Here is a 15,740-nt window from a genome sequence, read left to right on the forward strand (position 1 = left end):
TTTTTTCATTGTTGAAAGTTTTCATTATGAATGTCTTTCACCCCTATAGTTAGGCTGACTCCTAAGTATTTCATTTGTTTATTTATTTCAGGCTAATATGAATGAGCTTATTTTCTTGATTTCTTTCTTAGCATGATCCTTATCAGTATATAGAAAAGATGCTGATGTGTTGAAAGTATTTATCAGATGTAAATATTTTCTACTGAAGTCCTTATAGGGTATTTAAGTATAGGTTATGTTATTGTCTATAGATCAGGATAATTTGCCACCTTCTTTTTCTATTCTTATCTTTTTTTAATTTTTAAGAACCAATTTTTTAGAAAAGCTAAATCAATCTATAATATCCCAGTTCACAGAATATATACATTCATGCACATTTTGGACAAGATAACTCCAATCATATGAAAGTTAATTTTCATTATATATACTTTATACAACCATTTCAGTAATTTGATACATTTATAACGTTTAACAAGGAAATCAGTTATAGTCTAAATGAGAGGACATATAATAAAATAAGACAGTATCACAACTTTATTTTTAATTCTTTCTTGAATTTTATGATGCAGTTAAAACCAATGATAATGGTTTTTGATGTTTGATAATGTCCCCATTTCTGTTCCTTCAGTTAGGGAGTCTCTGCAGACTCTGAGTTTGACTAAATGATTTTCATCATGATAGGTTATGTTAAACAGAAAACTACCAAACCTACTAAGTACTTTCTTTTAAGCTTTGAATAAATGCCATACTTTCATACAAATATTTAAACAATATTTAACATCTTATATGGTTATAGTTCCTTAGCGCTTTGCTCCAGCCTGGACGCTGACCATTGAGAAGTAGATGCCTTTCTGTGCCAGCAACTGTTGGTGGGTGCCATGCTCCTTGACCTTGCCATTCTGAATCACCACGATTAGGTCTGCATTTTGGATGGTGGACAGACGGTGAGCAATCACAATGCAGGTGCGGCCTTCTCTGGCTTTGTCCAGGGCTTCCTGAACAACCTGTTTCATAATCACACAAATTAATTCTAGTAACAATCCTCTTCCTTTAATTCTTCATGAAAAGCTTCACAATTTCTGTACTATGTCCTTTAACAGTGGTGTTGGTGAAATAAAACAGTTTAAAATCAAGGAGTGTGTCACATCAGAAGAAAATTGAACTCCAGTTTGGATCAGTTCTGAGAAACCTGTGTTAAGGTTACAGCCGAAAACACAGTCTATCCAATCATGTAAAGGCATCTAGGTACCTTTCCACACAACATTCCTACAAACAGCTGTCTGGTGCAGCTCCACAGCCTATTCAGTAAGCCTGAACACAGGCTAAACCCATCATGACAGAAACTATCTTGTAATCTTCTTTCACATAGGTGAATACCTAACCTTTTCTTAAGCAAAAAAGAATCACCAACATTTATCTTAAAGCATGGCCAGTTTCAGACCTTGTCTCACTTCTACTACTGCACATGATTGCTGTGCAATCTTTGCTGCACAGGTGCAGTCTGCTGGCTAGACACAGAGATGTGGAGCTGGCTGGGAACATATATGCTGCAATGCTTGTCTTGTATCACTGAAGGCCCCTAAGTCCCAGCTACAGAACATGTTGTGCTTCCACTGGAAGCTGACTTAAGCAGTAAACTCTCTGAATGAATTGTTCTCTTACTACGTCAAAGAACAGCATAGATTTAAACTTCTTAAGGGCATCAGACTAGAGCATGAAAGAATCCAACTTAGGTCCTTACCTTTTCACTTTCTGTATCCAGAGCTGATGTTGCTTCATCCAAAAGCAAAATGTGAGGCTGTCTAACAAGGGCACGAGCTATGGCGATGCGTTGTTTCTGACCACCAGACAGCTGAGTCCCTTTGTCTCCAACTCTGGTGTTATATTTCTATGAATAGAGTTTAATTATTATAAATTTAGAACTGTTATAAAGTTCAAACACACAGTTTCTCACAGAATATATGATAATTTTATAATAGTATAATTAGAAAAATTTAGGTTCTTTCTTCCTCTCACAACAGGGTCTCTGTATGTATCTCAGGCAGGCTTCAAACTTACTAAGTAACCTTAACTGGCTTTGAAAGCATCATCTCATTTCAGCCTTATAAGTCATATCAACATATGATAGTTATATGCCATTATGCCTAGCTTTAATCTCTCTTTGAAAGCAGATACCAGGGGCTTAAAAATGCATCCTTTCAAGTGCAAATACAACAAATTTGTATGTTTTAAGTTTTGACTTCATTATACTTGGACAAAGATTGGCAGGAGACAGGAAGTTTAAGCTGTTCTACATAATAATTAAAGCTTATCTTATTCATAGCTTGCAGGTAGTGATGGGCTCTGCAAGTGTGTCAATTCTCTCTCTCTTTCATAAAAATATTTTTAGAATATTAAGAAAAATAGGGGTGGAGAGATGGCTTAGTGGCTAAGTGCTTGCCTGTGAAGCCTAAGGATCCCGGTTCAAGGCTTGACTCCCCAGGCTCATGTAAGCCAAATGCACAAGGTAGTGCATATATCTGGAGTTCTTTTGCAGTGGCTGGAGGCCCTGGTCTGCCCATTCTCTCTCTCTTTCTCTGTCTGTCGCTCTCAAATAAATAAATACAAATAAACAAAATATAAGATTAAATAATAAAAATAGAAGAGGGTTGGGGGGGAAAGAGGTACAGTGATGGAATGGGCAAAGGTGGGGGACAAGAAAAAGGTAGTGGGAGGAGATTATGATGAAAAGTCAATAAAAAGTTTAAAACAAAAAAAAATGTTTTAAGCATCAAGTACAGTCAATCATGATTGTACTAGATTATTTAAGGAGAGGGAACAGGGCCTCCTCCTGGAAGCTTCTGGATGCTGTGCTTGGGAGGAACAGTTATCTGCAGCAGACCTAACAGCCTAGGGAAGACTTCAATGATCAGCTCTAAAGTTCTAGCTAGCTGCTCATGAAGGCTTGTGATTTGAGATTATACAATAGCATGGTTTCTCAATAACACAGCCCTATTCAGAGTGACCTCTTTCTAGCATAGGTTTGGCCTGACTCCCGAATGAGTCTTGATGTAGGAAGACTACAAAGTGGTAGAAGGAAAATAAATGGAAGAAAAGTGAGGAGGAATAGTCACACTGGCTCTTTTTGCAGCCTAGCCATAGAAGGAGGTCAGATGCTGCCTTCAGACTTTGACCTAGACTTGGAGGGAAAGGACTTCCCCATGGTGCATATTTATGGAGCTGAAGCAGGTGTACCCTCAAGCCTAGAAGCTAAAGAGTTGTTTAGTCCTGGCCCCCTGGAAAGATCTATTCTCTTATACCTGAACAGACCTAATACTTTGTTCCCTCCTCAGGACAGGGAGATGACCAGTCAGGTAAACATGATAATCTAACTGAGATAAAATGTGGACAGATGCTTTATACTACTACAGTATGTTCTGGTTGATAATTTATCTTCAGTTTTGGAAGACTAGTCTTTAGCAACCAAATAACAGGCTTGTGTATCTAGCTCAGTGGTAGAGCACTAGGAACAATACCCTGGGTTTTATATCTGAAATGGTAAAAATAATCAAAAACTATGTGAAAGTGGGGGGAGGGAAGGAATTACCATGGGCCATGGGATATTGTTTACAATCATGGAAGTTGTCAATAAAAAATTTTAGGTGAGAGAGGCTGCTAACTTTCCTAGCTCTACAAACATACGTCAGGCAAAGAATCAATGAACTGGTGAATGTTGGCCTCCTTGGCTGCTCTCACGATCTCATCCTGGGACACGACCCTGCTGTTGTCTCCATAGGCGATGTTTTCGCTGATGCTGCAGTCAAACAGGATGGGCTCCTGGGACACAATGCCCAGGTGTGCTCGGAGCCACTGCACATTCAGTTGTTTTACTTCTTTGCCATCCAGAAACTGAAAACAAAGGTTCACAGATCAACTTCAAGCTTAGCACACTTTAGATTTAGCAAAATTACCATCATTGTTTACTACCTTAAAACTGTTGAATTGCTGAGAGATTAAGGAAAAGATTTTTTTTCTAACAATTTTTTAGATGTCATGCAAAATAATGGATTTCACTATGACATTTCCAGAGATGTGTGTCATTGTACTTTACTCATACTTGCTCCTCCAGTATATTTGGTCCTCCTATCTTCTGCAGTTTCTCTTCCTCTTCACAAATCATTTCCCTTTTGTGTATAACTTTGGATTGTTCATGTTAACCCAAAAAATTCCATAGTTACATACTTTGAAAATATACACATTTCTCACATTGTAATCTGGCTTATGATTAATGCATTAGAATAATGCTCCACCTTGAAAATATACATGTCCCAATACCTGGAAACTGAATACATGATGTCACATTTCAAGGAGGTATTAAAGTATTAGATGGATGTAAGGCTGCTAATCAGCTAATCTTCAAATAAGATGCTCATCCTGGATTATGTTATTAAATCAAATGTAATCATAAGGGTTCTTAACTGAGGAAGAAAGAAGAGTATCAGCTGTGAGCAAAATGAAAAGACTTGGCCAGTCACTGCTGGCTTTGAAGATAGGGGACTGTGAACTAGAAAAGATGGAATAATGGTTTATCCTTTAGAGTCCCAAGAAGGAATACAGCTCCATTGACACCTTAATTTTAGCTTTATGGGACCTCCATAACTCTAAGGTAATAAATTTGTGGTGATGAACTGTAGCAGCCTAAGGAGACCAACATACTGTCTCTTTCTTCTGAGCTGTATCATGACCTTTTTATTCTTGTATCTCAGTTTTCCACAAAATAGTGTCTAGGATCAGAGTAGAAATAAATACCAACTATGACTACAATGGATTTGTAGATCAGGTTTCCAATCTCACTTGAGGAATCAAAGTGGCTAAGTATGAGATCACTGAGTATTGGAGAGTATCTACTATGACTTTATATACTTGATCTTGAGAAAAGGGAACTCATTTCTCTCACTTCCTTCCTGGGTCAAGCAGAAAGGATTATGATGCCTAAATTCCCACAATGGAGGATTCAATATCAAATAAGGATGCCATGAGGCATAGGATCAGATATAAGTGCTCAAGATATGGCAGCACTTTGTAAATCTTCATGTGTGATGTGCTTAGAAGGATAGACAAACAGGTTAGTGGATAATGGAGATATACAACATCTTTAATACTGAAACAAAGGTGTAAGAAAGGAGAGGCCACTCTTCTGCTCGTGACCTTGATCCCTAGATTATCCTGCAGAATTTGGAAAGAGCCTGCTATGCTCTGCAGACATATCACCCACTATCTTCTTTTCAAAAGAATTTTTTGGCATGTACATGAGAAAACTATTCATGTTTTCGTAGGTAGAAAGAACAAGTCAGCTTCAGCTTTTCCAATAGTGATGATCAGTGTGTGCAGAGCCACATACACTCTCCATATCCATGTGCCTGACAGGGCCTGTGGGAAATGACAGTTTGCCAAAAGCAGGATAGATTTTTGCTGCAGGAATACAGCTTTGGCGTGGGAGGTTGACAGGTGCAGGGATAGAAAGCACAGCCACAACCTTGTTAGTACCATGCCTAGTTGCCATGGAAACTATTCTACTATTCATGGGCCATCTACACAGCAGGTTTCCCTAACAGCTTTAATAAACAGAGATGGAAAATAGAGGGGGAGCAGTAGTAGAAAAATCATATAAGGCTGTGTAAACAGTAAGTCTTTGTGGTGGTTTGATTCAGATGGCCCTCATAAACTCAGGTATTCTGAATGTTAGTCTCCCCAGCTGATGGCAATTGGAAATTAAAGCCTCCTGGAGGCAGAGTATTGTTGGGGGCGGGCTTATGGTTTTTGTAGCTGGTTTCCTGTTGGCAGTGTTTGGCACACTCTCCTGTTGCTATTGTCCACCTTATGTTGGCCAATGGGTGACGTCCACCGTTTGCTCATGCCATCATTTTCCCTGCCATCATTTCCCCCTTGAGCCTGTAAGCCAAAATAAACCTCTTCCCTCCCCCCAACAAACTGCTCTTGGTCAGGTGATTTCTGCCAGCAATGGGAACCTGACTGCAACAGTCTTTATATGGAACATGACATTTGAGAAAAGTAAGTTTGAGGAAGTAAGGAATTTTTAAAAGTTCTTCTAGGGCTGAAGAGATGGCTTGGAAGTTGAGCGCTTGCCTATGAAGCCTAATAACCCCAGTTTGAGGCTGGATTCCCCAGTACACACATTAGCCAGATGCACAAGGGGGTGAACGCATCTGGAGTTCATTTGCAGTGGCTGGAAGCCCTGGGCCGCCCATTCTCTCTCTCTCTCTGTCTCTTTCTCTCTCTGCCTCTTTCATTGTCTGTCTGGGCCGCCCATTCTCTCTCTCTCTCTCTTTCTCTCTCTGCCTCTTTCATTGTCTGTCGCTCTCAAAGGCTTCCTATATGCTAGGCCAACATCCTATCAGCTGAGCCACATTCCCAAATAACATACTAAGTTGTAATAAGCCAATAACAAGGGTCTTTTAACTATAGCTGATGCATAGGATGGACCAGGGAAGGAAGAAACAGAAGACTCAAGCTCATAAAGTTTAAGCTCCAAGGAATCTCAACTTTGAAAAATCTCAGACTTGAAAAATGCTTTGGATGGAAAAGAGGCGAGTACTGTAGTCAAGACACTCTTCCTTGTAAGCGTTTATGGTGTGCTACTTAAAAAGTAAGGGGAACAAGAGCTTGATGTTCCAGGTTGGGATTTTGTTGTGAATACTTTTCATTTGAGGTAGCCACTCATGTACCTAATTTTGAATTAAATTTTTATTTTATTTAAATAGAATACCTAAAATCGCATAATTTTCAGGTCCTACAAACTTTGATCCATCCCTCTCCATAATTTTGCAGCTTGATATTCCATGATTCTCAATCGTTTACCCTAAAATTTTCTTCAAATTTATTATTTAAGCAAGAAACATTATAAATATAAAAGTCTAGTCCCAGCTTATTTGAATGATCCAGGGTGGCTGTGTCCTTTACTAATGCTCAAGGCCATTGTAATATGTATGATATAAAGTTTGAGAACTACCTCTCCAAGTGCAAGTTTCTCAAAATGTGAGTCAATTATCACTGATGTTTGTAATAGTTTCCTGATTTCAGGGTGATACTCTCAGTAAGTCTTTCATTCATTTCTTATCATCAAATGATTCTCAAAGCCACTTGGTGTCCATGCCCAGCCATTGACTCATTCTTCCATGTCAGTAAGAACTAATTGGTACTTAAATAGTAGTTAAGTTACTAAATGGTTTTAGCTGATATAAGTAAAATTTACACATTAACTTGAGGATTTTTTGATCCTTTTGCTAACAAGTCTAGCTTCTGTATACCTGGGGCAGCATTTTAAAGCTCTTCTGCAAATACCCAGAGCACATAGACAAATAGTACTGTGGTTAAGTGGGAACAACTTGATTTTTAGTGCAGTCATAGTTTTGTGATGGTTGCTAACCTATGACATCAACATTCACTTTTATCTTCTAGTCAAGACATTAGAAAGATGAAAGCTTTTAGTCATCCTCCCTCGGTTCTAGAACTAAGGTTCTATCAGTGAAAGGCACTGTGTAAAATCAGGAGACACACACCAGTCTCCTACAGTAGAAGTGGTAAGCTAATGTGTTATGACACATAGTTGTTGTGGCAGCCAGATTGTGGATTTGTGTCTGTAAATTAGCAACAACATGAGCAAAATTTTCTGCAATTTCCTAGTCCTAGGATTACAATGGTAGTGCTGCCCTTTGGGAACCTGGGAGAAGCCTCCTTTACTCCTACTCCTCTAACACTTCCAAAAACTAAGCACCTAAAGCCCTTTACCAAATATTCATCTACTTAAAATATGTAGCATAATTTCTCTTTCCTACACTGAACTTAAGTGATACTGCTCTTGTTTTGAATTGCTTTACTTATACTTATGAACTTGAAATATCATCATTACTCTCTTCTTATATAGCTGTTATTTTACTATTTAATAATACTGCTTTAAATTCTAACATTTTGTTATCACCAAATATTTTCCACTAGAAAGTGCATGTCTTAGAAATATGAGAGAAATATTTCATTAATAAATAATCAGAGTTTTCTGAGAATTACTAATCTCACTAAATTACATTTTAGCTGAACAGGTCTATTTATCAGTTTACGGCCACAGTTCACACCTCTGCAATGGCTATATACTCTGAGTACGACCTCTAGGTATAATCCATAACTAAATGCTACTTAATGGCACTTTCCTATTATAAATTCTGTTTCCTCTGGGCTTTTCCCCTCCCTCATTGTTTCAATAGCTATTTAAATCCACTATTCTCTCCAAGATTCCTTCTCATGTCTAGCTCCCAAGACAGTTCCCAACAGCCTCAAAGTTCTGCTTAGTTCTGATTCCTCCCTCACCATTTTAGCTCAGAAAAGAAAAGGGCATTCCTCCTTATTCTCTATTCACTTCTCAGATGTGTACATCTTACTTTTGGGGTTTTCTGTTTTGTTTTGCCTTGGAAGGTGTTTTAGTGCCTTATTTAGTGGTATTGCCTCATCCTCAACATAAAACCTCTCCTGACTCCCCTTCTTAAACACATTCCCTGGGCTCTCCTCACATTCCAGCTGCAGTTCTAATTTGCCTCTTCCACCTTTGATCTTCTTCAGGGTCCACACTCCCTTAAACCTGCATGTTCCCTCCTAGCCACCCTTCAGCCATGCTAAACTGTTTGCGCCCACCAGCCTCACTGAGAGTTCAGAATGTCCCCACCAGCGTGTTAATGGCCATGTCATAGGATGTCTTCTCAGTCCTCACTTTATTCAAACTTTGCATAACATCCCTTTCTTCAAAGATAACCTACCATGACCTTTCACCCCAGTCTCCTAGAGCCTCTTTTCTGTCTCTCTGGCTACTCTCATTTTGTCGGCTTTCCTCAAGTCAGCCTAAATCTAACCACAGCCAGGGAGATGGTTGTTTGCAAGTGAGCACAGAGGGGCAATATTGATGGAGAAGGTGGCTGGAGCAGATAGCACAGATTAGACATCAAATTTAGGTTGTCAGACTATCTAACAGGATCTGATGCTTAGAGATTTGAAAAACCATGACTTATGTATGATCAAGGGTTAAACACGTCCAGGAGTGTGGATGAAGAAAACCCAACATCATTTGCATATGAAAGTATGCTCACCACTCTTCCACCCAGGGGGTCATAGAACCTCTCAAGGAGCTGGACCACTGTGCTCTTTCCACAGCCACTGCTGCCCACCAGGGCCAGTGTCTGACCCTTCTTCACCTCGAGACTCAGCCCCTGAAGCACTGGGATGTCTGGTCGGGTGGGATAGTTGAACATGACATCATTAAAAGTTACATTTCCTTCCAATGTATTCTAAAAGGAGAATAGCAACAGTTACTTTGATTGCTGTAATACTGTAACTACAAGTACCAGGTTTCTGAAGGTAATGAACTCCTACTACAGTTAAGCTTCATTTCAAATCTCTGAAATTTAAGCAACACTATGTGGAAGACATAAAGTTTTTGTAGCATAACTTATTAATGTACTACAAATGTACAATACAAGTGTAATAAATTTGTTCCCTAGAATACAGAAACCTATATATAGAAATGCCTGATGAACTGAATTTCCATACACAGTAGAAACTATTCTTATCTTCCTATAAGTGTGTAAAAGTACTGGTTGTTAACATATATTATTAACATTTGTTAAAATAAACTCATTTTCTAGATCTATCATGTGCACATAAGAAGGACAAATTTTGTTGAATTTTTTCTTTAAGTGCTTTTGTTGAGGAGTTAGAAGCAGATAACACACTGAAAACATCAAACTCACAGGTTTTAGTCCTTCTGTGCTATAGCTGTCAATCTCTGGGACTTTTTCAAGGATCATGATGACATGTGATGCTGAAATTTTGGCTTTGGCATAGTCTGGAGCAAATGAACTGACCTGCCCAACTGCCATAGCACCAAAAACAATAGCTGAGAATACCCTAGAAAATGAAAGACACATATCATCTCATTATGGCAATGCTAACACACTGACATTTCTCTAAGTAAGGAGTAATTAGAAAGCAGATATTGCAAAATTAAACAAGCCCTTTTCTTTATATGTTTATGTCAGCATGACAGATTGATTGCAAAATTGCTTTTTTTAAAAAAAAATTTATTTATTTATTTGAGAGCGACAGACACAGAGAGAAAGACAGATAGAGGGAGAGAGAGAGAATGGGCATGCCAGGGCTTCCAGCCTCTGCAAACGAACTCCAGACGCGTGCGCCCCCTTGTGCATCTGGCTAACATGGGACCTGGGGAACCAAGCCTCGAACCGGGGTCCTTAGGCTTCACAGGCAGGCGCTTAACCGCTAAGCCATCTCTCCAGCCTGCAAAATTGCTTTTTTAAACCTGTGCTGGTATCCTCAACATGACCTTTGCTTAAACTTCCATCTAGGAAGTTTGTTTTCCAGCTGTTGGATCTGAATGGCCTTGTAAACATGACCACAGGATGTGGTGGAAATCGCAGTTCCCAGCTCCAAGCCTATGACTCAGCCTATGCTTTGTTCTATCTTTTTGTTTTGTTTTGCTTTTGTTTTTCTTTCATTGTGGTCAACTAGCATGAAGCTCAATGCCAATAGACAGTGATCACAGAGGAGAACCACAGTGCCTAATCTAGATCAAGAGAAACCACCTAGAGACTTTGGGCAACATAAATGTTTTTATAGTTCCATGTCACTGAGGTTGGTTGTTACATAACATAACTATGGCAATCAACAGTAATTATAGTCCATATTGTTGACATCGGATTCTTAGAAAACCTTATGAGCATTGCGATGGAGTTTCATAAATATAAACTAAATATAAATATATTTGATGCTTTTCTCAAGGTGCATCTGCATTCTTAATCTATTACATGGGAGTCACAAATGTCAGTAACTTTCATTGATTCATTGCAGTAAAGTGATCTATCAAAGAATTATCCAATCAAGGTCACAATTCCAGTGATGACTGAATAATTGTAATTATCAATAGCAATTGTGAAGCATTTTGCTAGACAAATATGTAAGAGGATGTAATATTTTAATCTCCTGTTAAGTTCATCTTGAGCTGACTATAATACATGAATAAATCAATGTATAAATAGGTTAGAAATGGCACAAAAATACATATTAACACATTATGTTGTCAGACTTATATGATTCTGGTTGCAAGGTAAAACTGTATGCATTCCAATTATGTAGCACTATGATAAGGCCAGACTCTTGTCTGGCACCAAATATAGATGTTCAGAAAGTTTATACACATTGTTGAAAAAGAAACTCCATCTTCAGGGGCTTACTTTAGTAAGATTATTTCTTTCAGGCTTGTCTTCCAATGACAAAATATAGCAATGTAAGAGGAAAATCCTCACATATACCTTCCTTGGTTATTTTAAATTCCTCTAGCTCCTAATTTGTAAATATTCTCTTTATCAAGAAAAAATAAATGTATCTTGAGTCTTCCAGAAGTTGCAACACTTAGTACAGCATCACCATACCTTAGCTGCCCTGTGAGAAGGCCCTTGGAAGGAGCTATCAGCTCCTTGACAAACTTCTTTCCAAAGGCCAAGGCCTCTGAACTGAGTCCCCCTTCCAGGCAGAGATTAAGAAAGGTCAGACATGTGTGAGTCAGCACAGGAAAGAGAAGTTGCTTATGAAATATGGTGCTTCTGTGGTAACTTAGAGATGTAGATGCAAAATGCACTTTCTCAATCACAAAAACAAATCTCTTTATAAGTCCTCACCATAGGGTATTTTATCTGTACACTTAGCATGTTTATCTCAGTTTACTTCCAGAGAGAAACTGTAAATATTAACTCACTACTTACAATAGAACATCTTCAAATACCATGGTCTCACGTGCCACCAGGAAGGCCCCAAACCGGAAGCAAGCAGCATAGGAAAAATACATCATTGCCTGAGTGAAGGAAAATGTGATCCCAAAGATGTGTGCTTTCCTCAAAGCATTTCTGAAAAGAAGGCATTTAAAAGCTTACTTCACTTTCACTTCTCCATCCTTACAGTGTAATTTAAATAGGTTAGTAGTGAAGCATAGACAAGTAACAAATAAGTTGGATTAAGTTTCTAAAATTGAAATTTGATCCTCATTTTATTTACCACTTGTGTGAATTTAGGAAACTGCCTTGTCTCTGAGCCTCTGGCGTCTTCATCTTTGATGTTATATTAATGACACCTCAGTGGGTTGATTGAGGATAACATAAGCCAAGAACTGTGTAAAGAGCCTATTTTCCTTTCATGAAGGAAAGTTTCCTCCCTTTCTTCCAAGTGCTGCATGTAGAGTACATGTGTCCTCCAGAGTAAACATTCCTTCCATACATATTTACCCAACATCTACAAGCTGCAGGGATCTTCTAGGTGACACAGGGAAAGGGCATGTTCTTGCCCTTGAGCACATAGAAGATGAGCTGGATCAGGTACCTTAAGAGAACCATGCTGTAGGAAGAAAGGAGCACTTGACTTTCAGCGGAAGCTCAAGAAGGCTTTACAAAGGATCACAGTCCAGGACTTCCTGAGCAACATGGAGCTCGGGGATGTGGAGTTGTGGCAGGGTCAGGTAGGGTGGGAAGCCCTTTAGACCTCCTACTGCTCTTTCAACATACCAGAAATGATTCTATCTTTGACATATGTTGGGAATTTTAAAACAAATATTTCATTGATGTATTTATTTGAGAGAGAGAGAGAGAGAGAAAGAAAGAAAGAGGGTGCACCAGGGCCTCTAGCCACTGCAAACAAACTCCAGATTCATGCACCACCTTGTCTACCTGGCTTATGTGGTATTGGGGAACTGAACCTAGGTCCTTAGGCTTCACAGTCAAGCACCTTAACTGTTAAGCCATCATTCCAGCCCATATTTTGGGACCTTAAATGGACACTTTTCCAGGAAAAAGGTCCTATTCCAATCATTACTCCCCCACAAAGCCTGCAAACCCATTGATAGGGTCCAGTTTTCCCCTTTTACTTTAGCAGAAACTGAGACTCCAAGACGCTGTTTGTTTATATTCATGTCACTTATTTGAGCCCTCATTGATATGATTATGTTAAAGGAAAAAGAGAAGGTATTCACTTGAGAAGAAAGGAATGAAAAATATTTTCAGGAAGTACCACTCCTCATTGCCCCATGACACTTCAAATCATGTTCCATTAAAAGCACTCATCCCCAACTAGAGCAAATAGCAGGGTCATCATTCAAACTGGATGTCACAGAATCATTCTCCATGTCCACTCCATTCCTCAAGTGTTATCTCATAGACACACCTGGATTTAGGCCTCTCCATTTCTCTGTTGGATAACTGCTTCCAAATTAATTTCTTTCTAGTACTTTCCCCACTTTGACCCTACCTTGTGGCTAAGTAATCCTTCTGAAAACAAACTGATTGGAAAACTCCTCAGACCCCTCCCCACTCTTCATGGGCTCTCACCTGTAAGGTACCTGCAAACTCTGTGCATACATATTTTCAAACTTCTGCTCCTGAGTCAATGAAACAACAGTGCGGAAGTTTTCTATTGCTTCAATGGCGATCTGTAAAGAGATCATCCATCATCAAGGGCACAAGGTAAAATGGGGGCAATTAATTAGAATTATATAAGCTAGATTAACAAAAGTTACAGTTCTATATTCTTCTTTAGCTTTTAGTACCATCTATTCATATCTTCAATATAAAAATGAATAATATTTAATCAAACTGAATTTTAGACTTTTTTTTTATAATTTTTATTTATTTATTTATTTGAGAGCGACAGACACAGAGAGAAAGACAGATAGAGGGAGAGAGAGAGAGAGAGAGTGGGCGCGCCAGGGCTTCCAGCCTCTGCAAACGAACTCCAGACGCGTGCGCCCCCTTGTGCATCTGGCTAACGTGGGACCTGGGGAACCGAGCCTCGAACCAGGGTCCTTAGGCTTCACAGGCAAGCGCTTAACCGCTAAGCCATCTCTCCAGCCCGAATTTTAGACTTTTAAGAGAGATCATATAATCTTACCTTCTTTACAGAGTGAAGGTGCTTACCTAAACCCACATAGCTTTATAGAATTAACATTATAGTTTATCATTTTATATCTTCTGCCATGCTTATTCTGGGCACATTTAAGTTAACTTTTATGTTATTGTACACATTTTTTTAAAAATGTGATATTGCATAGTCCCAACACTCAGGAGACACAGGTAGAAAGAATGCTGTAAGTCTGAGGCCAGTCTGAGACTATACAGTGAGTTCCAGGTCAGCCTGGGCTAGAATGAGTCCCTACTTTGAAAGACAAAAGTAACTACTATAAAAATGTGATATTTACATACTTTCTTTGCATATCTGCTACTCATGACAACACAACGAAGTCAAAGATGTTGAAAATGTAAAGAAGACATTAAAATTATATATTACTATATTTTCTAGTTACTTGCTTTTCCTATACATAGAAATCTTTAACAAAATAGGATTAAATTATTAACTTTGTTACGTAGTTATTTTGGAATTTATCAAACAAATATCAAGAATAGGGGGCTGGAAACATGGTTTGGTGGCTAAAATGCTTTCCTTTGAAGCCTAAGGACCCAGGTTTAATTCCCCACTACACCGATAAGCCAGATGCACAAGGTGGCACGTGTCAAATTCATTTGCAGTGGCTGGAGACCTTGGTATGCCCATTCTCTCTATCTGCCTCTTCTCTCTGCTTCTCTCAAATAAATAAACAAATATGTTGAAAATACATTAATAGTAATAATAGTAGTAGATCATTAAATATACATTAATAGTAACTTCGATTAGATTAATGCCTTCTTTATATCTCATGCAGTTAGGCATTAATAATAATGCTTTAAATTCTTTCCCTATTCAAACATTAGAAATAACCTTATATATAAACATTGTCTCATACTGAATGATTTTCATAGGAAAAGTTCTTATAAGTGAGATTAATAGGGCTGAAAGATGGCTCAACAGTTAAAGTGTTTGCCTGCAAAGCCTAAGGACCCAGGTTCAACTTCCCAGTCCATGTAGAAAACCAGATTCACAAGGTGGCACATGTGTCTAGAATTTGTTTGCAGTTAACTGGAGGTCCTAGTATGCACATTGTCTCTACATCTGTCTGTTGCTCTCTCAAATAGATAAATGAATAAATATGTTTTTAAGTCATATTTATAGGTCAAAAATACATTTTTAAACAAATATGACATGTTACTATTTTCAGGATAGTACCTATCATTGAATTATATTCTTCTTCTTCTTCTTCTACTTTTTTTTGTTGTTGTTGTTTTTTGTTTTTTGAAGTAGGGTTTCACTCTAGTCCAAGCTGACCTGGAATTCACTAGGTAGTCTCAGGGTGGCCTTGAACTCATGGTGATCCTCCTACCTCTGCCTCCCAAGTGCTGGGATTAAAAGGTGTGTACCACCACATCCAGACTGAATTATATTCTTTTTTATTCTTTTTGTTTATTTTTATTTATTTATTTGAAAGTGACAGAGAGAGAGAGGAAGAGAGAGAGAGAGAGAATGGGTGCACCAAGCTTCTAGCCATTGCAAATGAACTCCAGATGTGTGCGCCCCCTTGTTCATCTGGCTAACGTGGGTCCTGGGGAATCGAGCCTCAAACCAGGGTCCTTGGGCTTCACAGGCAAGCACTTAACCACTAAGCCATCTTTCCAGCCCCTGAATTATATTCTAATTGCATGCTCCCCCAACTCCCAATGAGACTGTTTATGTAGGACAATGCAGCCTTTGCCATCTTTTGGATTCTTGGT

General features: G+C 38.7%; 1 protein-coding gene and 1 long non-coding RNA gene across 3 annotated transcripts in view; one reads left to right on the plus strand and one right to left on the minus strand.

Annotated features, from left to right (window-relative positions):
* LOC123464026 overlaps window positions 1-15,740 on the plus strand; it is a 35,763-nt gene that overhangs the window by 1,963 nt on the left and 18,060 nt on the right. Inside the window, exon 2 of the long non-coding RNA XR_006639318.1 lies at window positions 797-944. This is a non-coding gene — a long non-coding RNA (uncharacterized LOC123464026). The remainder of the gene's footprint in view (window positions 1-796; window positions 945-15,740) is intronic.
* The window catches only part of LOC101594396 (ATP-dependent translocase ABCB1), a 104,469-nt gene continuing 89,296 nt past the window's right edge, over window positions 568-15,740 (minus strand). For both annotated transcript variants that reach the window (XM_045160431.1, XM_045160430.1), the window contains 7 exons: window positions 13,431-13,531; window positions 11,820-11,960; window positions 9,792-9,948; window positions 9,132-9,329; window positions 3,682-3,888; window positions 1,742-1,888; window positions 568-1,004 (listed from right to left, as the gene is read on the minus strand). In XM_045160431.1, coding sequence (XP_045016366.1) covers window positions 801-1,004; window positions 1,742-1,888; window positions 3,682-3,888; window positions 9,132-9,329; window positions 9,792-9,948; window positions 11,820-11,960; window positions 13,431-13,531 — 1,155 coding nt within the window. In that variant the 3' untranslated portion in view covers window positions 568-800. The remainder of the gene's footprint in view (window positions 1,005-1,741; window positions 1,889-3,681; window positions 3,889-9,131; window positions 9,330-9,791; window positions 9,949-11,819; window positions 11,961-13,430; window positions 13,532-15,740) is intronic.

Source organism: Jaculus jaculus, chromosome 10, assembly GCF_020740685.1.
Source record: "Jaculus jaculus isolate mJacJac1 chromosome 10, mJacJac1.mat.Y.cur, whole genome shotgun sequence".
NCBI lineage: Eukaryota > Metazoa > Chordata > Mammalia > Rodentia > Dipodidae > Jaculus > Jaculus jaculus.